The following is a 22,730-nucleotide window of genomic DNA, read 5'->3' on the forward strand; positions in this document are numbered from 1 at the left end:
CCCCTCCAGCACTGCAGTCAGCCATCCGTCCATCCACCTGCTCCCCTCTGACTCCCTCTCCAGACTCCACTTGTCATTCTCAAAAACTTATTGCAATTAACGATTTTAAACTGGTGCTGGCTGTGTTCTGCTTTTAGACTGATAACACACATAGCAATTAGAAGTATTTCTTATGTGCAGTTTGAGAATGCATAGCATAACAAGTTCATGGAAAGGTACTTATGTTTTAATAGATTTCTCAAAAGTTGTGTAGAAAACTCATCGCACCCTATCAGGACAATGTACACCGATCAGGCGTAACATTATGACCACCTGCCTAATATTATATCAGTCTCCTTTACGTTGCTAAAACTCCTCTGACCCAGTGGGCCATGGACACAGGACCTCTGGTAATGTCTTGTGGCAGTGAATCCTGTGGGTCCTGTGGGTTGCAGGGTGGGACCTACCTAGATCAGGCTTATTATGACACATCCCACAGATGCTCAGTGAGATTTGGATCTGGGGAGTGTGGAACCCAGGTGAACAGCTTAGCTCTGTCCTGTTCTCTGGGCCACTCCTGAGCAGTTTTTGTGGTGTGTTGGGGTGCATTGACCTGCTGATGGTTACAACTGGCATCAAGGACTGCTGTTGCCATGGGTGGTGGGGGATTGTTTGACCTACGGTGTTTAGGTGGGTGGTACATGTCAAACATTCACATGAATGTCAGGACTGAAGGTTTCCCAGCAGAACACTGCATTATAACAAGACCATCAATGTCATTCATTTCACCTGTCAGTGGTCATAATGTGGCTGATCGGTGTACTTTTCCTGTTCGACTGGCCTTTGGATTTGATGCATAGTCAGAGTAGAGCTGGGTGTACAAAGTGAGTTCAGGATGTGGTGAAGTTTAAGCAACCAAAGTGTACGAGCATCTTATAGTTATTATTTTGGTTACAGGTTAATAAAGGTAACAAGTTGTGTCTCATGCCCCAAGTCACTTTCTATCTTTGTATTAGCCTTGCTAGCGTGCGTTCCTGCAGACTCGTCATCTTCCTAAAATAATGGCCTAAGTCATTTTTTTATAAAAGTTTTTTTTTTCCTTAATCATCTCTTCATGATGCAGGCCACCTCTGGTAAAATTGCCTACCTCCTCAGATGAACAGATCATGCGATCACAACACCGGGCAGTTCAGCTTCACCCATGAGCTGCCACCGACAAACTGAATGAATGAGCCTTTTGACAGCTCCCCCCTGACAGCATGGTAGGAGGAGACCACCCGTCCCGAACCAATCCGGCAGCTCCTCGGACTGCAGGCGCGCACAACCACAGAACCAGAAGGATGGTCGATGCCAGACTGCTCACAGCTGTTCACAGTAAAAATCAAGATAAGAGGAGGAGCACAGCGGTCCAGGGCCGTAACATATGGGCAGCACTGAAACGATGGATCCTGTACCTTCAGTGTGCTGTCAGCAACGTGGCAGTTGCTGACTCCTCATAACTGATACGATGGAGCATGAGTGGAGCTAAAGCTGAGGTCGTAAAAACACCTCAGGGTCATGGACTGTGCTGTGATAGCATTCATCCGTTACTCAAAGTGGCCACGCCCCATGTATAATTTTAAGCCTTAATACAATGAAAAGATTTAAATATTTAACCTCCAATAGTTTTCATCAATGGGGACATTAGCGATAGAGATCAGAGCCATTTTATGCACCAGGGAGTAAACATGTTTATTTCTGCTAGAATATTGGGCATTTTAAATGTGTGTCTATGGAGACTGACTCACTTCTAGAGCCAGCCTCAAGTGGCCATTTGCGGAACTGCACTTTTAAGCACTTCTCCATTCTCTATTTCTCAGCCCCAGATGTTGCCGCTTGGTGATAATATGCAAATTTAAGCAAGCATTCTAGTATAGTACCATTAACATATTAGCATTGTCATATTAGCATGCTGGTGTTTTCATCATTTAGCTCAAATCTCTGCTGTGTGGAAGTACAGCCTCACTGGCTGCATGCTGTAGACTCATCTAGTTAAATATTTATCAGAGAAATGGTAATGAAGGTGAATGGTAAATGAAGCCAACCTTAACCAAGTGTTCTTAATGTCTAAACATATCCATTACGAAGGTTAATCATATTCCAATTACTCGTGTGAAAATTGTATAGAAACACATTTTGTGATTTGACAGATGCGATCATTAAAAAGGTTTCCTGGTTATGTTTACTTTAAACAAAGTTAATTTATTCCGACGGCATACATTTCTTTCAAACCACATGTGCTGTTGCAAATTAGTTCTTGTGTATTAATGTAATCTCCAGGAGACAGAGTTGTTCACCAACATCCTGGGAGTTATTATGACAGGAGCAGCGGCAGCACAGTAGCCTTCATATTAGAATACATATGTTGAGCTACTGTTGAATATTACATCAGGGATACGAGCCTTCCCCTCAGTTGTTAAACTGGCCATCCGCCAACTAATCAGCAGGGAGGCTTCTCTGTTGTTGTGGATAGAGCAATCAGGGTAATTGATAAGTGGCTGCTGCTGAAGGAAACCTTCATAATTAAATTGTAACTCTTCGGGTCTTTCACTGGAGTATTGTGTGGCTGAGGTGGTGCCAGACTGCAATGGGCTGATCTGAATTTGCAGAGGAGATGCAGAGTTGGGTGTTTAATTTTCTGATAGCGGGGGATAGCATGCTCTGGGCCTCAGTACAGCCTTGGGTCATCGCTTGTATGTTTGTCGGAGCACCGGTGGAAATGCTCTTTGCCATGGCAAACTGTTCTGAAGCTCTCTCAGCTTTTAAATTGAATTATGGTCATGCAAGATGGATTATTCCATTATGAGCCCAATCATTTTCAAGAAAATATTATACTATTCCATTTCCTCTTGTTTCCAGGAAACCAAAACAGTTTAATCAAAAAAAAAACAGACCACATGCAGTTTTCTCTCAGCTTCATTTTATTTTCTTTTTTTTTGCCAACAGTTAAAGTTATGCTCGAAACACAGCTGCTGTATTAGAAATGTTTCATACAACATTTGCACCAGAAGAAGCTAAGAAATAATATGTTAACACTGCAAAAGAACTGGAAGAGAACCAAGTATGGTCAGCACAATTGCCTCACACACTGCACTGCAGTCAGTGGAAATACAACAAATTAGCATCTTGCACAAATGTACAATTATTTCTATTCACACAGACTTTTCAGGATTCTGTTTACAGTGTTAAGCAGTTGTATACCGAATAGAAAAATGAGAAAAGAGCAAATGATACTAATGCATTTTAGGTTACAAGTGTACAAAAAAAGGAAAGAAAGAAGATTAAAGGGGCCATCAACTAAATTTGACTTTTTTAGTAGCATTTCTTAACAAACACTAGAAATTCTGCTCAGCATGTGTAGCTCCACCTCATTTCCCTCATCTTTCCCTGTCCCATATGCTGCAGTCTTTAGAAACTTAATTAACAGAATGCAACAAATCTGGATGTCAAGGATCACACTGATGGATGATGTCAACAAATAATCATCAGGTAATAGTTCTCTCGCACGGATTTCCGTGCAGCTGATTTCCGCGCGGCTCGTTCGTGCGGAAAGTATATTCCAGCCTTAACCAAGTAATTTTCCTTAAACAAGCTTGTAAGAATGTGTATAAAAAAAAAAAAATAAAAAAAAACCTGTTATTTTTCTCAACCTAAGCAGAAGGTTAGTAAAAACCAAAAGTAAAACATGGCAGAAAACAAAACCTTAGTCTGAGACTGATGGTCTTTCATCCATCAGAGTACATGAACCTTGATCTTCTGGCTGACAATCTCTCTTCTCATTCTACGTCCTGCTGCAGATCTAGTGGCTCTTTCAAACTGTCCATCTTTCCTGCGATGTCACAGATGACAAATTACGTTTATTTCACAATGAAATAACCTTCCTCTCAAAATGTATTTCAGAATGCACTTTAGATGCATAGGAATGTCATTCTGTAGAGACAGTGTTGGCTGTTTTTCAAACCTGTATTGGCTTGGTGAGGGCAGCGTCATAGCTTTGTTGAAATGAATCCACTGTAAACCGAAATCTACCATGTGTCAAAGTAACATGCTTTGCAGTTACATGAGTAAAGGTCTTAGTACGCTTCAAATGAAGCGTTTGTTGGATCGCCCTTCTTTCAGATGTTGCAACGACAGTCTGAAATTGACAATTTCACGCTGCCCAAAACCAACAAAATCACAGTTAGCCTACACTCTATTGCGAATGAAGCTCTTTTTTCATACTAACACCAACACTTATTTCATTTTTTGTGTTAGTAACCGAGCGCAACACCACAAATGCCTCAAGGAAAGCCTGCCTGAAAATGTATGCCATTATCCCTGTTTGTACAATTCACAGCATCATAGAGGAAAGACTATCATCCTGGTCCTGAGTGTGGTCTTTGGACACATGAAAGTGCACAGACACTGAGACAGTATTTGTCTCTGTAGGGGGTTCTGTTGTATTTCAGTTGTTCAGGTTGTACCATCCTACTGTTCACAGTTCTACAGCAGATTTGGCCTTTGTTTGCTGTTTAGTCATCAAATTATTTACGGTTCTTTGATCCTGATTAGTAAATTAACATCTCATTAATTTGGTGTGAGCGAATTTGATGTCGTTTGGTCAGCTATTTCATTTTGATTTTCATTTTTGCTGTTTACTTTCACTAATTAAAGCTCATTACAGTGGCAAATTTGGTAATTATTTTTAATGGAGTACTGCTTGATTGCTTCGCAAATTGCAATTTATTTTGTAAGCTGCTGAGGAAAACACACATTTAAGGGAATCTGAGAAACACTTTAACCTTACCGCTTCTTTGATAACTTTTAGTTTGTCCATATTTGCTGATAGTGGAGGTCAGAGGACAACAGGGAGCTGCAGCAGACAGAGTTTAGAGCTGTGATCCCCGGGGATCCAAATGGTTGCCAGTAAAGCTCGTAATCCCCACAACCAATAAGGCAACATTAGATGACCAGAATTGGTCGGTTACGCTTGGATACCCTCACTTTATCACTGTCACATTGTGTGATGAGGTGGTGTAACGCTGCCCACTGTTCCTTTTAGACTCGGTCACATAGACAAAAGGGCAACAGGTTTTTTGCACTATATCTACCAATAGAAACTCACTGCCTCTAAAAGAATACAAATGTACAATGTGAAGACAAACATTTTTAGTCAGTCGTTCACGTGATAAAATGACACACATACTACCATTCCAAAGTTTGGGGTCACTTAGAAATGTCCTTATTTTTTTTGTAAAAAGACAATGAAGATAACATTAAATTAATCAGAAATAGAGTCTAGACATTGTTAATGTGTTAAATGACTGTTCTAGCTGGAAACAGCTGATTTTTAATAGAATATCGACATAGGGGTACAGAGGCCCATTTCCAGCAACCATCACTCCTGTGGTCTTATGGTATATTGTGCTAGCTAATCATGCTAACAGACTAATTGAGTTTTCATGGAAAACATGAACTTGCCAGGGTGACCCCAAACTTTTGAACAGTAGTGTAAATTTTACCTTTAATCATACCCAGAATTCACATGATTCATTACTCTAATTTTAATCTATCGATGTATTGTTAGTGTCAAAATATAATAACTTGCACGTCATTCTTTTTTTTTTTTTTAAAACTAATTCTGTACATTCTGCCCTCATTAAACTTGATTTTACAAAAATAATGGCAGCTGAGAAACATTCTGCACACCCGACAGACGCAGCACTTGGTCAAAGCTAAGCAGAGCAGGTATATACAGTACACAACACTTTAAATCGACACTCACTGTAAGAAAATATGCAGGAATGGATCACACAGCAAAAATGTCCATCTCCTGCTGCACACAGAATAGTCAATATTTAATGTCTCTCTCAGTCTGTGGGGAAATCTACAGTTAACCTTTAGGCAGCTGCTAAATCTGTAAACAGCAGAAATTCATTTCCAAGCATTGGACTATTGTCTTTACACCCTTTTTGCTGTGCTCCTTTTCATTTAGAGCCACATGAATCAAAAGCATGGTGATGAAATATCAAGATCCAAAGTGGAAAGAAAGCGTACAGAATCACAGGCACCTCATGATCATTTTAACTGTGGCTGAAGCCAAATGTGTTCAAATGCAAAAGCTTTAAATTATCTACAAATTCACATTTGTTGTTTTTTTAAAATTTCCTTTATTTACCCTCTATGATTAATACCTGGCCAGCATGTGTTCTGTCAGTTTTGAATTAACCTCATTTGTCATAAAGCCGACTTCACATTCCAACGCCAATCAAAACTATGCAATATTCTTACATGTTTACATGTCAACATATACCGTATTTGGCCTTGAAAAACTTTCAACATGGGAACAAATTCCAATAAAATCAGGATTATTAATATTATTAGTATTACCTCTGACATACCTCCTCTGGTATGCAAGGATGAAATGGTCATTAACTTTATGGTATCCATTGATTGATGTCTCCAATTTGATTGGTGTCAGGATCTGTTGGGGTACATAAATTACCCTGAATGATTTACTGCGCTGGTTAATGCCATTCAGTGTCTGTGTCACAGATATTCAATGTGACAGATGACAGACATTTTTCTAATTTAAAACGTATATCAATAATCTCCTTGGAGTCATTTGTTGACATCAGGACAGGTGTCTCTTTCAGCATTGTGATGCACCTGCTCTCAGTCCAACTTGCGCCTTTTTCCTTTACTTTATATCTGGTTTAAACAACATAGCAGTAAGCTGAGTGAAGTGTTGTGGTTGCCAACAGTGTTCTGCAGTGGCAGGTTTATCATTCTTCAGTGATTCTGGTCAGAGGCTTTGTGCAAGATTGACAATGCCCATGAAAGTCAAGTAGGAGAGCAGAAAAGAAGCCCACAGACATCCAAGCATCAGTGGTTTGAAGCTATTCTTGCTTTTTCGATCTGAGCAAGAAGCCATATAAACCAGGCTTGGTTATGAGTTCTTGTCCTTTATGACAGGCTTTGTTAAATCCAGGGAACACAGAGGACCAAATTCCGCTTTCAACATAGTTGATGGTGGCAGAATTTTATATCGGTCTACATGGAGAAAACTAGCGGCAAGTGTCTCCTTTTGCATAAAAACTGACAAAAAAGAGACTCCCAAAAAGTTTGCTGAATCATACAGAAAATCAAACAAGACTTGTCTGTGTAGAGAGGGGTTGACCGTGTTGTGCAACAAACTATGCGGTAATTCATCATCCAGCTGTCGGTGGGTATCAGTTGAGTGGTTCTGTTCTGTAAGGCTCACTTATTTTCTGTTGATGTTAAAAGTGAAGAACTTTTCTTTCTGATGCAGATTTTAATCACCACAAAAAACTCACCAAAATCTCAACCATTTCTTCAAGTTTCTGCAAATATTTCTTAGATGAAGTGACAATGTTTGAATCAAAAAAGGCCATTGTTTGAAACTTTTGTCCTCTGTTCTATTACAGTACCATGATGTGTGGCGTTTGAACAATGCATTCTTTACTTGATAAGTCAGAAATCTGCAGGCGTTTTTTTTTTTTTTGTCTTTTCTTGCATCATCAAAATGTTCTCTACTCTCAAACTCTAAATCATGAGGCGGGGAAGTTCTGTTTCATATTCTTGCCTTTAGATTTGGATATTCTCTTTGGGCCATCATTATCAGTGTGCCTTTGTAAGGCATCACATTTTCTGTGAGAAAAAAACTTCAGAGGAAAAAACTTTAAAACAAAAGTAAGATTAGAGTGAAACTTGTTATCCATCAGCTTGAGCTTTTCCTTTGAATGCCCAGTATGTCAGCCAAATTGGAGAGAATAAGCAATAGGATTCTGTCAAATTGTTTCCTGCAAAGATCTCTTAAAACTCTGTTGTGGAGATCTGGGTGACCTCTGATTGCAGATCTTGTTGAATCCTCCTCGAGCGAGAGCTGTGGGGGACCCAGTCCATGCCTAGTCATGCCGGCTTCTTCGCTGCTTCTGTTGGAGCGCACACGGACACCGGCTCCCTGGTGGTGTTTCGGCCACTCATCAGACTGTTCTGCTCCACACGGGTCCGACAGGGGAGGCAGAAATCCCTGAAGCATCGCTTAAAGTTTTCATCCAAAAATGCGTAGAGGACGGGGTTGAGGCTGCTGTTGGTGTAGCCCAAGGCGATGCACAGGTGCCAGCTAGCTATCACAAAGGGATTCCTGGTGTCGATCGCCACCATGGTCTTCACGATGATAAATATGTGAATGGGGGTCCAGCAGATGATAAAGGCTGCCACCACTACCAGGACCATACGGGTGATGCGGCGCATGTTGCGATCTTTCTCCTTAGAACCAGAGAGCAAACGGACGCTCCTCAGACGCAGGATCATCAGGCCATAACATATGGTGATGACCATCACAGGAACCACAAAAGCAAAGATGAAGACGCAGATCTTAGTCACAGTGTCCCAGTACCAGTCAGGGTCAGGGAATTTCAGCATGCATGTGGTTTTACCTGGAAAGAGAAGGCAGGTGGAATTTGACAGAAATTGGTTAATGCAGGAAAACATTATCAAATAGAATCTCTACAACATCTAAGCTAGAATACAGTCTTCAATCCCAAAACGCTACTGCTGCTGTTAACAATCCAAACTGTGTGTCTCCAGACTTTTGTCCACAGTTTAATTTTGTTCCAATGACATCACTGGAAAGTCCTTTCCTTGATGTTTGGGGATCAGGAGTATAATTAAGGTTATGGAAAGATAAACAAACCATTTTTAAGGTATGATTATGGCTGTGCTAAACTATAAAATAACAATCTCATACAATGTGCAATCTGACTATTGTTCCAGGAAGTCCTGATCAAAATCACAGCCCAAGCAATTTCACATGAAACACAATTTTACATGTTACAACACATCCAAATACATCAAATCAGCACAAAGGAAATACTGAAAAAAAGGTGCATACCGGCCATACCAGATATTCATAACACCTTCCACCTGAAATCAATGAGTATGCGAACATGTTTCCTTCAGGGCAGAAAGAACTTTTAGGTGTTCAAAGAAGAGACTGTTTCTAAGAAAAAGGCATTTGCAGCTAATTCTAAGGCCAAGGTTCAAAAAGGCACATCAAGGCAAAAGTGTGACAAAACACTTTATACAGTAAGTCTTCAGAACTGACACACTCAAAGGCAACCTTCACAGAGTGGCGACGTGCGATAATCGATTTACTACATGGACAAAAGGACATTTCAGACAGTCTCTCCTGGAAGACATCCACAGTGTTGCACTTACTCTAAATGTGACATAAACAGTTCTGCAAGGAATGGAAGAAAGAATTGTTTATGAAGCTGACTGATGAGACAAATTCTGAAAATATCACTTTCCTCACCTGCAAACAGCTGGCCAATCACTGCATGAGTTTTGACTGTGTGTCACTATTTTTAAAGCATAGATATTGTCAGATGCAGCAACTCAACTCAAACATCTGAAACATGTACAAATGGATGTCCTCAGTTGCAGATTAGAGCACTGTGAATGGAAAGTCTACCAATACTGGGCTGCTTTTTCTGTGCCAGTTACCCTACTGTATATGATGTTGTTCATAGACCCATCAGAGAGATATTTCGCTCTTATCAAAGTCTTCGTCTTCATAGTAACTTTATCCCAAAGATGGTAATGACATGTTTAAATGTAGGATCTATATTAAACATGCAGTTTAGATCAAAGTTACATTACATTTTTATTTGACCATTAGGATTCTTTAGGCTAGACATGCAAATGGCAGACAGTGAGACATTGTGTTAAAGATGCTAAACTGAACTGTTTCTACATTCCTCAAACATTTTTACTATAACTGCCATGTTTAAAATTATTCATAAGCTTTGAAACTGTCACAGACTTTTGAGAAAATGCAACTTCTGTACCATTACAAATTGTACTTTCTACCATGTTGAAGACTGCTCTAATACACCACATATTGAGGACAGACGATGTAGTTGTTCTTTAATCAGTTCCAAGTCATAGCTAAAACCTGAGAACTGAATGAGCTTGTTATTAGGGTTCATTGTTGAAAGAGAGCTGCACTCTGTGGCTGCTACCATGCAAGGGAATTTCGATAAAGACGTGCAAGTGTTTTCAAATGACAGTGGTCTAAATGCATCAAATTTTACAATGAGTTTCACACTGTGAAAAAAACTCAAAAGGTTTAACTTAACTCCTGCACTGGCAAAGAATGGTAGTGAGAGAGGCCAAAAAGAAACCAAGGAATGTCATCAACACCATCCTGATAGATCTGAGCAACTCTGGTATGTACTATCTCAAGGCAGAGACTCTAGCTGTGCAAGGATGGTCTCCATGAAAAGTTACTGAGCAGGACTCCACGTCTCCAAGAAAGCTCACCTGGACAAAGAAGAAACCTATTGTTTCTCAGTTCTGTGGTCAGGTGAGTTGAAAGAGGAGTTGATTGGGCACAGGGACATGGCTTACATTTGACAAAAGAAAGGAGAAGCAACCAATGCTTAGAACTGAAGTCAAGCATGCTGGTGGGAATGTAATGCATTGCGTTTGTTTTTTAGCCATTTAGCCAGGCAACCTAGTCGAAGTAAACAGCATCATGAGAAAAAATTAAACTAGAATAAGATTCTGACAACATCAAGCAGTTTTCAGAAAAAACAAAAAACTAAATTTTGGGCAGCCTTAGAGGTTTAAACAAGATAATAATGTGAAACACACAGCTTAGATGGTCAAGAAAAGGCTGACAGAAAACAATATGAGCTTTCTGGAATCCGGACCTGAACCCTATCAAGAACCTGTTTAAGAAACTAACAATCAGGATGGTGGAAAGGAAATCATCAACCTCAAAGACATGGAGATCATCACAAAAGAGGAATGGTCCAAAATCCCTGAGAGATGAGGAAAGATTGCTGGTAACAATAGGAACCATTTGATTGCTGTAGAGGTAAATATAAGGTTTGCTCCTGATTAGTATGAATCATTTTGGACATGGCATTTTTTGTAAAAGTATTAAGACAACAGAAATAGTTGAAACGTATTATTAACATCTCAAACATGATGTTTTTGTCCCAGCTAGACGAAACCTACTGATCAAAGAGAAATCATTTTAAATCAACATTTTGCCATGATTATGAACAATCTGGGGCTTAACAGTACCTCTAACACTCATACAGGGACACAAGATAAATTTGGGAGTGCTTGTGACTCCAGATGAGTGAGAAAAGTAAACTTGTTCTACCATCATGTAACAACCTGAAACACTAATGATTATCAAATTATTGTTATTATCCTCGGTTTCAAAGGAGTTTTTTTTTTTGCATTAAGCGGTCTAAATGTTTTGAAGGCTTTTTCTCTCATTCCGAGAATCCTCAATAGATCATTCAGGGTCACGGGTGGGAGAGGATTCATAATCACCATTATTGTTTCTTTTCCCATGTGTGCCGTGCTGGTGAAGGACCAGAGGCTGCGACTAATGAATGCAAATTATGCAGATCACAGCATCTTGAATTAAATCTGTTCTCCAGCACTTTGGCAAGGATTCAGTCAGGTGAACCATACAGAATGAGCTCGCACCCGCTTCTGATAACAATTGTACTCCAATAATAACACTTCAAGAAATGGCTAGAAGATAAAAGAAAAGATAGTCTCACCATTTTCTGCCACTTTGGTCACAGCCATGATCATAATGGGAACGCCAATCGCTGAGGACAGGACCCAGATGAGCACGTTGATCATCTTAGCCTTGACAGGCGTCCGAAACTCCAGCGCCCTGACCGGGTGGCACACGGCGATGTAGCGATCCACGCTCATCATCGTCAGGGTGAAGATGCTTGTGAACATGTTGTAATAGTCGATGGCAATAATGAGCTTGCACAGGACTTCCCCAAATGGCCAGTTGTTCATGAGGTATTTGGCGCTCTGGAAGGGCAGCGTGCTGGTGGCCAAGGCGTCAGCAAGAGCCAAGTTGAAGATGTAGATGTTTGTGGCAGTCTTCATCTTAGTGTATCTAGTTGTGATCAAAGAGCAGAGCAAAGGTGTAATTAAATTTAGGAAAAAAGGTGTTGAAATGAGAGCAGCTGGAAGTCTCTGTCATGGGATATGTGGATTGGAAAGTGATGTTCACCTTCCCTTGTGCCGCATTGAGCCGTGAACATCTAATGCTAATTCATCAGAGCTTAGATATTTTTTCAAATTAGTAAATTGAGATAATGGTCACAGGTGGCTCATTGGCCTCTGATCAGGTAGACTATTTGCAAACAAGACACCAGGGATTTGTAAAAAAAAAAAACAAAAAAACAAACAAAAACAACAAACAAAAAAACTAAATGATGTTGAATGTCTCTTCAGATATACTGCATGAGGCTGGGTGCACGGAAGATGAACCTTCATAAAATCACAAGAAGGACAGTAGATACCATAATAATCTTATCTGCTGTTCTAATGACAGAAAAGGAGACACAGCATTCATATTAGTGGCACAATCTTTTATTGGTTTGTTCCATTAGAATACTCACAAAAAAATGGATATGTGTACTGTATATCTGGTTATTTTTCATACAGGCGGTATAGAAAATAGCCTATGCTTCTATGTGTTAGTGATGGAAGGATGATCCAGTTCCAGGCAAATCCAATATGCCAATATTTGTTAGTTGTCACTAGACTAAGACAGTCTATGTGAGGAATGATTTTGTATTTATATGGTAAGTGGTTTTGCGGTAACCTGAAAAGCAGCATAAATGCAGTTCAGATTGCTCGTTTTGTGCAAAAGCAGCACCAACCAGGACAGCATCACACTGAGCAGTGATCAGCATAAAAAGGCATGGGTTGGCTCTGAAATTGAACATGGATGAGCCGAGCTGTTTACCTGCATTTCTGACAACCCATCAGTCTGAGAATTAGGGCCACTCCATTCAACGCTCCCTATCTGTTAGCCATCAGTGGTCTGTTTCACACCCTGCACCTGTATCTTATATTCTTCTTTGCTCTTCTCTGTACAAACACCCAATTTTCTTTCAGCACTCTCTTGCTGTTTGATTTCTAAAAGATCTGCAAAAGAAAGTGCTGACTAATCAGTGTTTTCCTATAAGATTAGAAACTGGGGGCATTGAGAGAAATAGTTGGCGGTGCTAATTTTTCAGTCTGGTGCCACTGAACAGCAATGAGATGATGTAATTAAGACCAGCTGTCCAACACTGCAGACACGGAAATATGCAACCTTGGAAAATGATGATATTCAACTAAACTCAATTGTCATTTACAGAAGACTGTGATGTAGAAGAAAAAAGCTTGAAAGAACCACAAAGGATTAATAAAATGTTACGTGACATTAAGTTTTGCTACGTTCACAGTTCAGGGTGGGAAAAGTATGTGAAACCTTTGGATTTAATAACTAGCCGACTCTACTTTGGCAGCAATAACCTCAACCAAATGTTTCCCGTAGTTGCAGATCAGACCTGCACAATGGTCAGGAGGAATTTTGAACCATTCCTCTTTACAAAAGTGTTTCATTTCAGTGATAATCTTGGGATGTCTGGTGTGAAACATTCTCTTGAGGTCATACCACAGATTCAGGACTCTGACTGGGCCACTTCAGAAGACGTATTTTCTTCTATTAAAGCCATTCTGTTGTTGATTTACTTCTATGCTGTGCGTCGTTGTGCTGTTGCATCACCCACCCTCTGTTGAGCTTCAGCTGGCGGACAGATGGTCTTAAATTTTCATGCAAAATGTCTTTATAAATGAGAATTCATTTTTCTGTCGATGACAGCAATCCGTCCAGGCCCTGAGGCAGCAAAGCAGCCCCACACCATTATGCCCCCTCCACCATATTTCACAGTTGGGATGATGTTTTGATGTTGGTGTGCTGTGCCTTTTTTCCTCCACAGAGCATGCAATTTCAAACATGCAGCAATGGGTATTTTTTTGGACGGCAGTGGCTTCCTCAGTTGTGTCTTCCCACGACGTCCATTCTTGTCATGTTTTACTTATTTGTCAACAAAAATGTTAGCATGTGCCAGAGATTTCTGTAAGTCTTTTGCTGACACTCTAGGATTCTTCTTCACCTCACTGAGCATTCTGCGCTGTGCTCTTGCAGTCACCTTTACAGGACGACCACACCTATGGGGGAGTAGCAACAGTGCTGAACTCTCCATTTGTAGACGGTCTGTCTTACCATGGACACATCAACATCAAGGCTTTTAGAGGTTCTTTTGTTAGCTTTTACAGCTTCATGAAGGTCAACAATTCTTGACCATAGGTCTTCTGAGAGCTCTTGCGAGACGTGGCTCACATCAATACAATTCAATTTTATTTATATAGCGCCAATTACAGTCAAATTGTCTTGAGAGGCTTTACAGAACCCATATGCCTGAACCCCCAGAGCAAGCCAAAAGGCGACAGTGGCAAGAAAACACCCTTCAGGCAATGCTTCTCAAGAACAGCAAACTCAAAACGTTACATACGTCATAAAAATGGTTTGCTGTTGTGTGATGTTATGCTATGCCATGCTTTGCTAGACTGTTGTTATCTTATGTTATCTTCACCCTGGAGACTGGATTTGTGTACTGTGCGGACGGACTGGTCTTAGATTTAAGGTTTGCTTCCACTTGTTAACTTTGGTTTTCAGTTGCTATTTCTTTAGGTTTAAGCACTAAACTTATTTACATAGGTTTAAGAAAATCTTACGTTGTTAAAATGTTTCCCTTTTACAGATTACTAGAGTGATGTTCCATGCCTCTTCTAATGTAAATGGAGAAGACATGTTGTACATGCATTTGTGACAGAGCTAAGAAGAAGAATGTTACCGGGGGAAGCCGGAGAACCCAAGCGCAGACACACAGAAACTGGCAGACAAGTGAATAACTGAAAGAGATTTATTTAACCAAGTAACTTAACCAATACATAAATATAGAACTGAACTGGGGGGACAGAACTAAACCAAAACTACTAAAACTCCACAAGCAACTATGATTACAAAAACGGAAGTCTACAAAACTGAACTATTAACAAAACTAAGCTAAGGAGGGGTATTCACAAGATGGGGGAACTGACAAGCGAGGGGAAAACAGGCTGGGGAAAATCGATTAACAAGGTCAGAACAAACAGAGTCCAGGAGGGGGAAGTCCAAGAGGGGGAAGTCCAGGAGGAGGGAGAGCAGCAGAGTCCATGGGGCTGAAGTAGTCCGGAGGTGGCAGGCTTGGTGGGGAGAAACCGAGTCCAGGAGGGTAACAGAATCAAAGAAGGGATGTGAATCTATGATCCAGCGGGGAGGGAATGGAAGCACGGAGCTTAAATACTGGAGGTGAGGTAGAGAACTGGTGAATGAACTAATTACTGCAGGTGACACTCATTACAGTAATCAGCTGATGGCAGAATGCAGGCAGGTGAAACAGGGAGAGCAGGAGGGCGAGAGACAGGGAGAGAGAGAGAGACATGAGGGAGAAAGGAGGAAAATGGGGAAAAAGAGGAAAGAAGGGCAGGGACTGGAGGAGGATCATAACAAAGAAATATGTTTCTTAATCTTTCAGAACCTTTACCATCCACTTTGATAGAATATGCACATGGAGCATTAAAGTGATAACAGGACCAATACTGCACGGACAGAAATGTCTAAGGAAGGGATCCTGCCAGATGTGGAACCAGATTATTAAAATGTTTTGTAAAGTTTGAAATTCTCAGGAGCTTCCCAGAAGTATGAATAAAGCTGTGTTCGACTTGCACTGAGCTAAGTGGAAACAAAGTGTTAATGTTCAACAAAAAACATGCTTCTCTCTGCATTCCCTGGTGTGACTCAGTGCAGCTATGGAAATGCATTTACCGAAAAAGGAAAAATTGCAGGCCTTATCTTGTAATTATGACTTCTGTATCTCATAATTATGACTTACATAATCACAATAAGAGATCTGGATCTTGTCGCTGGTTTAGGTGGTTATCAGTCACTTCTATTTAAGAAGACAGCAGCATAATGGCACCATCAGATTTAATCAGCTTTTATTTCCTCCTAGGTTTGAGACAGTAGTGGATATTAATGATGTTTCAGAGTAATGTGGATATTATTATATAAAGAGAGTTTTGTTTTTGTTGTAAACATCTATAAAATTAATTAAAAATGAGCTTCAGTATCATTTATTTCAACAAACATTGGTGGGAAATATTACATTAAACATGCAAGTCTTCACTTGTGTGAACATTTACAAGAAACTGAAAGTATAATGTTGCCATGGACTTAGTGACTGCTATATTTTTGAAACTATAATTGTTTTCCAATTGTCTGACAAGAGTTTGCAACTTGTCAGGTTTCATAGTTTGTTTAGACGAGGCCAGTATGTAAAGCAGGAAATCAGCTCCTGAAGCGCTAAACTGTCTTTGGGAGTTGGTCCATTGGAAGTAAATTAGAGACTAAACACTGTGGGCTGATAGGAATGCTGTCTGATGTAATAAATCAGTGTGATGTGAATGTAGGCATCAGCTGAATCAGGAAATATAATTACTGTGACTATTGTCAAAGACTGCAATCAGTTGTTCCATTATTCACTCTTGTTTCCAGCTTTAGTCTCTGTATGACACAAAGTCTGTGATTTGTCTGATCAGTTACAAGTGAAACTGACTCAAATATCATTCATGAATTAGGTTTTATTGTGGGTAATAAGCTGTTTCATATTTTTGAGCAAGGAAAGTAATTAAAGTAAGTAATTAAAGGCTGCATTCCATTCAGGCGTGGTCCAGGGAGCTGCTGTTGTCAAGGCTAATCAGGACACTTAAATAAAACTGAAGCTCTGCTGGGACTGGACTTATTTCTGTATATTGGCAGTGGGCTGATTTTAACATGACCTGTGCTGCTCTGTGATGCCAACAACCTCAGGAGCTACGCCGTTATACTTGACTAATCTTTATGGATACAGTATTTTTATAGCACATCTGGGACATTTTATTTCTTAAAAGGAGTTTGTTTCTTTAAATCCATTGCTCCTTACAGGCCAGATTACCTCTTGTCTTCCATCAGTCCATTACACTAATACACATTATTCACAAATACCGACTGTCACTGGCTGGGGAGGTGTCTATGAACCAAAGTCTGAAACTGAACGGTAAGCAAAATAAACCTGCTGCAGCACATTCAAGGCTTCAGCAGGATGTTTCATAATGATGAGATTCTAAGTTACCTAACAAGTAACAGTTACTTTCCCAAGTCGGGGGTGTTGAGCTCATTTGTAGCACTTACTAGTAACAGAGGAAACACTTTCAACCATTCCTGATTTTTAGACAATTTTCTCAGGGTGGCCTGGTTGAGATTTACAATAAGAAAAAAAAAATCTTATTTTTTTTAGTGTGGCCAAATAGTAATTTGTTTTAGTCACATTTATCATTTGCTTATGGAGGGATGATTTCCATGTAGAACCTCTTCTGATTCACTGAATGTAGGTTGCAGCCATTGGCTGATAAGGTCAGTCGACTGGACGGCTACATAAAGACTTTATACCATCTGAAAAGCCAGGAACAGCACACTTGTCCAATGTCCTGCTTTGCACGTCATCTTGACTAGCTACTGAGCAAACTCCGGACATTTGTTCAACTTTCCAAGCATAATTGATTATTGTATTATCTGGCACTAATTCAAAGCTACTTGAGGTGGAAATTTCCAATATTTGTCAAGACAAATTGGACTTTTGTGTCCAATTTGTAAACCGGATAGAGACACACATGCTAACACTGCCATATAAGTGTGTCAGGAAAAAAAAAAAAACATTGGCACTGTAAGGAAAATTACCCATTCGAAGTTCCTGTTTGTATTCATAGATTTATAGATGGCTATCAATGAATTACACTTCAAACTGAACAAAACTTTTATATATATATATATATATATATATATACAGTGCCACGAAAAAGTATTTGCCCCCTGCAAATTCTTATTTTTTTGCATATTTTCCCTACTTTAATGTTCAAGATCATCAAACAATTATAAGAACTTGCCCGGAAATCATTATGTACAGTGAAAAAGTATTTGCCCCTTTATCAAATTCTTATTTTTGGAATATTTCCAGCACTTAAATGTTTACTTTTACACTGTATATAGTGATTTCCAGACAAGTTCTGAAGATGCTGTCTATGAGCTCTAAGTGGATTTATGGACGTTTGTTTTTTCATTTGCAATGGACATCAGACATTTCATAGAGAGTGAGTGACACTGAATGACATCAAGACTTTCTTGTGTGTGTTCAGATTTGACTTAGTTGTGAGTCAGAGAACTAGTACAATTTTTGATTCACTTTACAGCTGTTGAGTCTTTGCCAAAGATCTCCTTCACTCATCCATATGTAATAAATCATGACCCAACTCTTGTAGGTCTATCCATTCAGTGTGAATTCGTAACATACCTCCAGGGGGCCTCCACTTTATAAATGAATTCAGTTTTATTTTTAGTTCATTCTCTTTCAATCTAGACACAGTGAAGTCAGCAACAGATGGCGGGTTTAGAACATTCCCTTGCATGTTTGATCATCTTAATCCGATGTCTGTATTAGGTTCCACTCGTAGCCAAGGGGAGCTGTGAGCTTTTGATAGTTACGTAAAAGCTGCTTGAAGCAAGCAAAGTGCTGCCGTAATGCTTTGAACCCCAAGAAAACAGATGAAAAACATTTTTTGCTTGGAGAAGAGATAGGACTTAAAATGGCATCAGTGCTATAGTAGACAGAAAAAAGACCAGGTGACAACACATCTTATGAGACAAAATCATACACAGTGAACAAAATCATTCTCTCTTTAAATTTGGATCTCAATCTGTTTGAAGCTTTTGCTTCAGTACCTTAAGCCTGGCTCTTGACAAGGGGGAGAGGATTATGTTTATCGTCAGAGTCACTTTCATAATTGAGTTGTGATTCAAGAAAAGAAAAAGAAATCGCTTCCCCCTTTGCCTAATCCAAGCTGAAAAGATAAGCCTATGGATTCTGCTTTGTGGTTAAACTGCCTCTGAAGCCGCTGGCATGGACATGATGAAAACAAGTGCTGGTGTCTGTGGACCTCAGTACAAGAATACGCAGTCAGATATCCAGTCTGTATTTAAAGTATTCACCCCTTCTTTTAAGTTTTTGCCATTTATTGCTTTTTAACAATGAATCATGATTGATTTATTTTGGCTTTTTTGGCAAGAATTTACAAAAAAAAAGACTATTTCACATCAAAGTGAAAAGAGATTTTCACAAAGTACTGTAAATTGATATTAATATAAAACATCAAAAACAAGTGACGGCATGAACATTCACCTCCTTCAAGGTAGCATTTAGTTGATGCACTTTTGACCACAATTACAGCATTGGCATTGTGAAGACAGGTCCTAATTGGCCTTACACATCTGGACACTGCATATGTGTCCCAGGAGGACTTATCAAGCTCTGTCTGGTTTCACAGGGATCATAAATGAACAGCCCTTTTCAAGTCCGGTCACACATTCTCAGCTGTGTTGTGGTCTCTCAAAAACATTTACCTTGTTGCATTTAAACTATTTCTGTGTCGCTTTGCATGTATGCTTCAGGTCATTGTCTTCTCCTGAGTCGCCATTTTCCAGCAGAGTGCATCAGGTTGTCCTCCTGGATTTCCCTGAACTTTCCTGTACTTTCATTTCCCCTCAGCCTTTACATGCCTTCCAGGTCCTGCTGCTGATGAGCATCCCCACATCATAATACTGCCACTGTCATGCTTCACGGTGAAATGGTGTACTTGTTTTACGTGCAATGTTTGGTGTCCGCCAACCATATTGTCTAGTCCGACGGCCATAAGGCTCAGTTTTGGTCACACCAGAACAAACAGCCTTCTCTTTGTTGACTTCAAAGTCCCCCACATTCCTTCTGGCAAACTTTAGTCGAGATTTTTCCAACAGCGGCTTTCTCTTTGCCACTGTCTCATAAAACATAGACTATTGAAAAATCCAGATAGCTGCTGTATGTACAGTCTCTCACATCTCAGCTGAAGCTTATTACTCATTCAGAGGAGTCATAGATATTTTTTGTCATTAGTCTCTTACTTGTACAGTCACCCAGTTTTTAAGGGCAGCCTGCTCTACACAGGTTTACAACTGTATTGCCTTTTAACAGAGTTGCTTTCATGTTTTAATTTGAATTCAAATAGCAAATAGCCCCACAGGTATGGTATCATTCATGCTGGCATTAAGGAGCTTGACTGTATTATGAAGAAACCCCAAAAAATGGCATAAAGTAGGCAGAAGTGATGACAGGGAGGCTCATGTTTGGTGTCAGCGTGGAAATCTGGGTGCATCCTCTCAACAGGCACAAGTCTAGACTTTAATTTCACACCGAGGCAGTTATGTGTAAAATGTTTGTCATTGCAATCACATAATCGGTCCTGAGATTACGTTATGGTTAATTGTTCGAAGTATAATTCAGACAGAGAGTAAAGCTTTTACAGGCTTAGGAATGCAGTTATGGATCGGGAAATCTGAACTTAACACCCTTTCTAAACACATTTTTCTTTGGTTTAATCAGCCATTTTATTTCTCTTTTTTTTTCTTCTTGCGTTTCCTTACAGCGTGGACATCCTGCAAAGTGGCTGTCACGGTTGTCCAATCAGTTCCTCCTCACATACATCAGAAGGGGACAAGAAAAAAAGCCTCAAAGCAGCATATTACTGAGGGGCACCCTGGCCTGCATTTCTAAGTGAACAGTCTCCACTGACAGTGTCAAATATTGAGTATCCTGTCTGGTCTCTTTAGGTGAGGCCAAATGAAGGATTTCTGCTTGTTCACCTCGATGGAGTGCCATTGATCAGAAGTGGTCTCTACTGGTTTATCATTTAGATTTCCATTATTCAAATGCTGCCAACTTGACACTATGTAAATTCCAATTAACCAGCCAGGATGTAGGAGTGCTACACATCACAGATTGATGCACAGTAGAGCCCCAGAATTGGCAAACTGCAGTAAAGGATTTTTTAGATGAGACACAAATTGAGCTAAATAAATCAATGAATTGGTTGGTTAAATAATTAAAATGTAGGGCATAAAGAGACATTCAGGTTTGTACTTTTCCTTTAATCTCGAAGCAGCTGATATAACTGAAACTCTATTTTTTTAATTCTTTTATAAAACTTAGTTTTCTTATTTTCTATGTTTAGTTATTTATTTATGCTCTCTATTTAATGAAGTATATCCCATGTTCCTTATGCTTATGCTATATGATAATGAGATGACTATATCCAAGCACAGGGTCTGTGCGTTTGTGTGTAACATTAGTCAAGATCATGACTCACAAGTGTTACCCTAAACTCAGGGCTGCATTAATGGTTCAGAGCAAATATAGAAACTTAGATGAGTTCGTCTTGAATAATGTAGTCATTTTCTGATTACGTTTTCACATGTTCTAAACAACAAGAATCACAGTGGGAATTAACTTAATTGTATTTAATGCATACTTTGGGTCAAGTTAGTCATTCAATTAAGCACTCTGTTAAAATGTATTTCATAAATTATTATTTACCAAAATTTTGGTAGAAAAATGTTAAAAAAAAAAAAAAAAGTACAGCACTGTTTTTGCAATCTTTTTATCTAACGAGCCACTAGCAACCCAACGTATGAGACAATGTAATTTTTTTTTAAAAAATCACAGAAAAGTGGCGGCGGTGGAGTTATGTGACGATCAGCATAAGTTTGTCCATCTGTCTGTCTGTTGGGACTAACAGATTTGGATAAAAATTTCAGGGAAGGTGAGAACTGACACAAGGACCAAATGATTAGATTTTGGCAGTAATGCAGCTTATAGTGTGGATCTATGGGTTTGTACATGATTTCTGTATCATTGCAAGATAGCGGCACATCGTCACTGTAACTATGGCAACAAGTGAACACTACATCAGCTGCCGGCTGATGATCACATGACTGCGATCATACAACGACTGAGCAGCGTTGGCGGAGTACTGCACTCTCTGAGTGCTTTTCTTTTTTTTTGCTGTTTCTTTTTGCTTTAAAAAAATGTAGTGATTGTTAATACTGTGCTCTGAAAAGGTTAGAAATAGTCTGCTTCTCCTACATGGCTACATCTCTCTACTGTATTCGTCAGCTTGCTAGTGTCCTAATGTATGCAATAAGGAGTGAAAGATGCATTTAGGGGTTAATGCCACAATAATGCCACCATTATGCTACATAAGTCAAACAACAATTATAGCAAATGTAATCTATCGACAGCATACAACAAAAGTAGATGAATCCCTCTGCAATATTACTAAAATGTCAAATGATTCAAATTTGCATCACGTTATCATAATTGCAGTGCTTCTAGGTATTTGCTCTTTAATTAAAATCTCATATTAAATTAAAAAATACAGACCCCATATTATGAACTGAAGGCAACAGAAGTCAGTACAAATTTCATTATTGAGATTTCAGTCTTCAATTTTTAAATACTTCCACCTTTATTTTTAATGACAGACTCAATCCTCCCTGGCATGAAGGACACCAGATTTCTGAAGAGATGTTCTGCCATTCTTCAGAGACTATTTCTAAGCTGCTTTCTGCTGCAATGATTGTGTTGCTCTGCCTTTTTGTTGAAAATATCCCAGAGGTATTTTTATTTTTTGAATCTAGCCAGATGACATGCTTGGTCAGGTTGGTTTTTTCACTCTTGTGGGATTTTGGCAGTGTATTTTGGATCATTATCATGCTGGAATATTCCACTTCTGCCAATCTTCTTCAGACTGAGAATCAACTTGTCAGCCAGTATTTTGCTTTTGTCCATAGAGGCTGACTATAAATGTCATCTCTT

At 39.5% G+C, this 22,730-nt stretch overlaps 1 protein-coding gene across 1 annotated transcript in view; it reads right to left on the bottom strand.

The window, feature by feature from the left end:
- Positions 1–2,918: 2,918 nt before the first annotated feature.
- oprd1a (opioid receptor, delta 1a) overlaps positions 2,919–22,730 on the bottom strand; it is a 30,796-nt gene continuing 10,984 nt past the window's right edge. Inside the window, exons 2-3 of the mRNA XM_023265210.3 lie at positions 11,613–11,968; positions 2,919–8,459 (exon numbers count right to left, since the gene is read on the bottom strand). Of these exons, the coding sequence (XP_023120978.2) occupies positions 7,930–8,459; positions 11,613–11,968 (886 nt within the window). The 3' untranslated portion in view covers positions 2,919–7,929. The remainder of the gene's footprint in view (positions 8,460–11,612; positions 11,969–22,730) is intronic.

Source organism: Amphiprion ocellaris, chromosome 15 (genome assembly GCF_022539595.1).
Source record: "Amphiprion ocellaris isolate individual 3 ecotype Okinawa chromosome 15, ASM2253959v1, whole genome shotgun sequence".
NCBI lineage: Eukaryota > Metazoa > Chordata > Actinopteri > Pomacentridae > Amphiprion > Amphiprion ocellaris.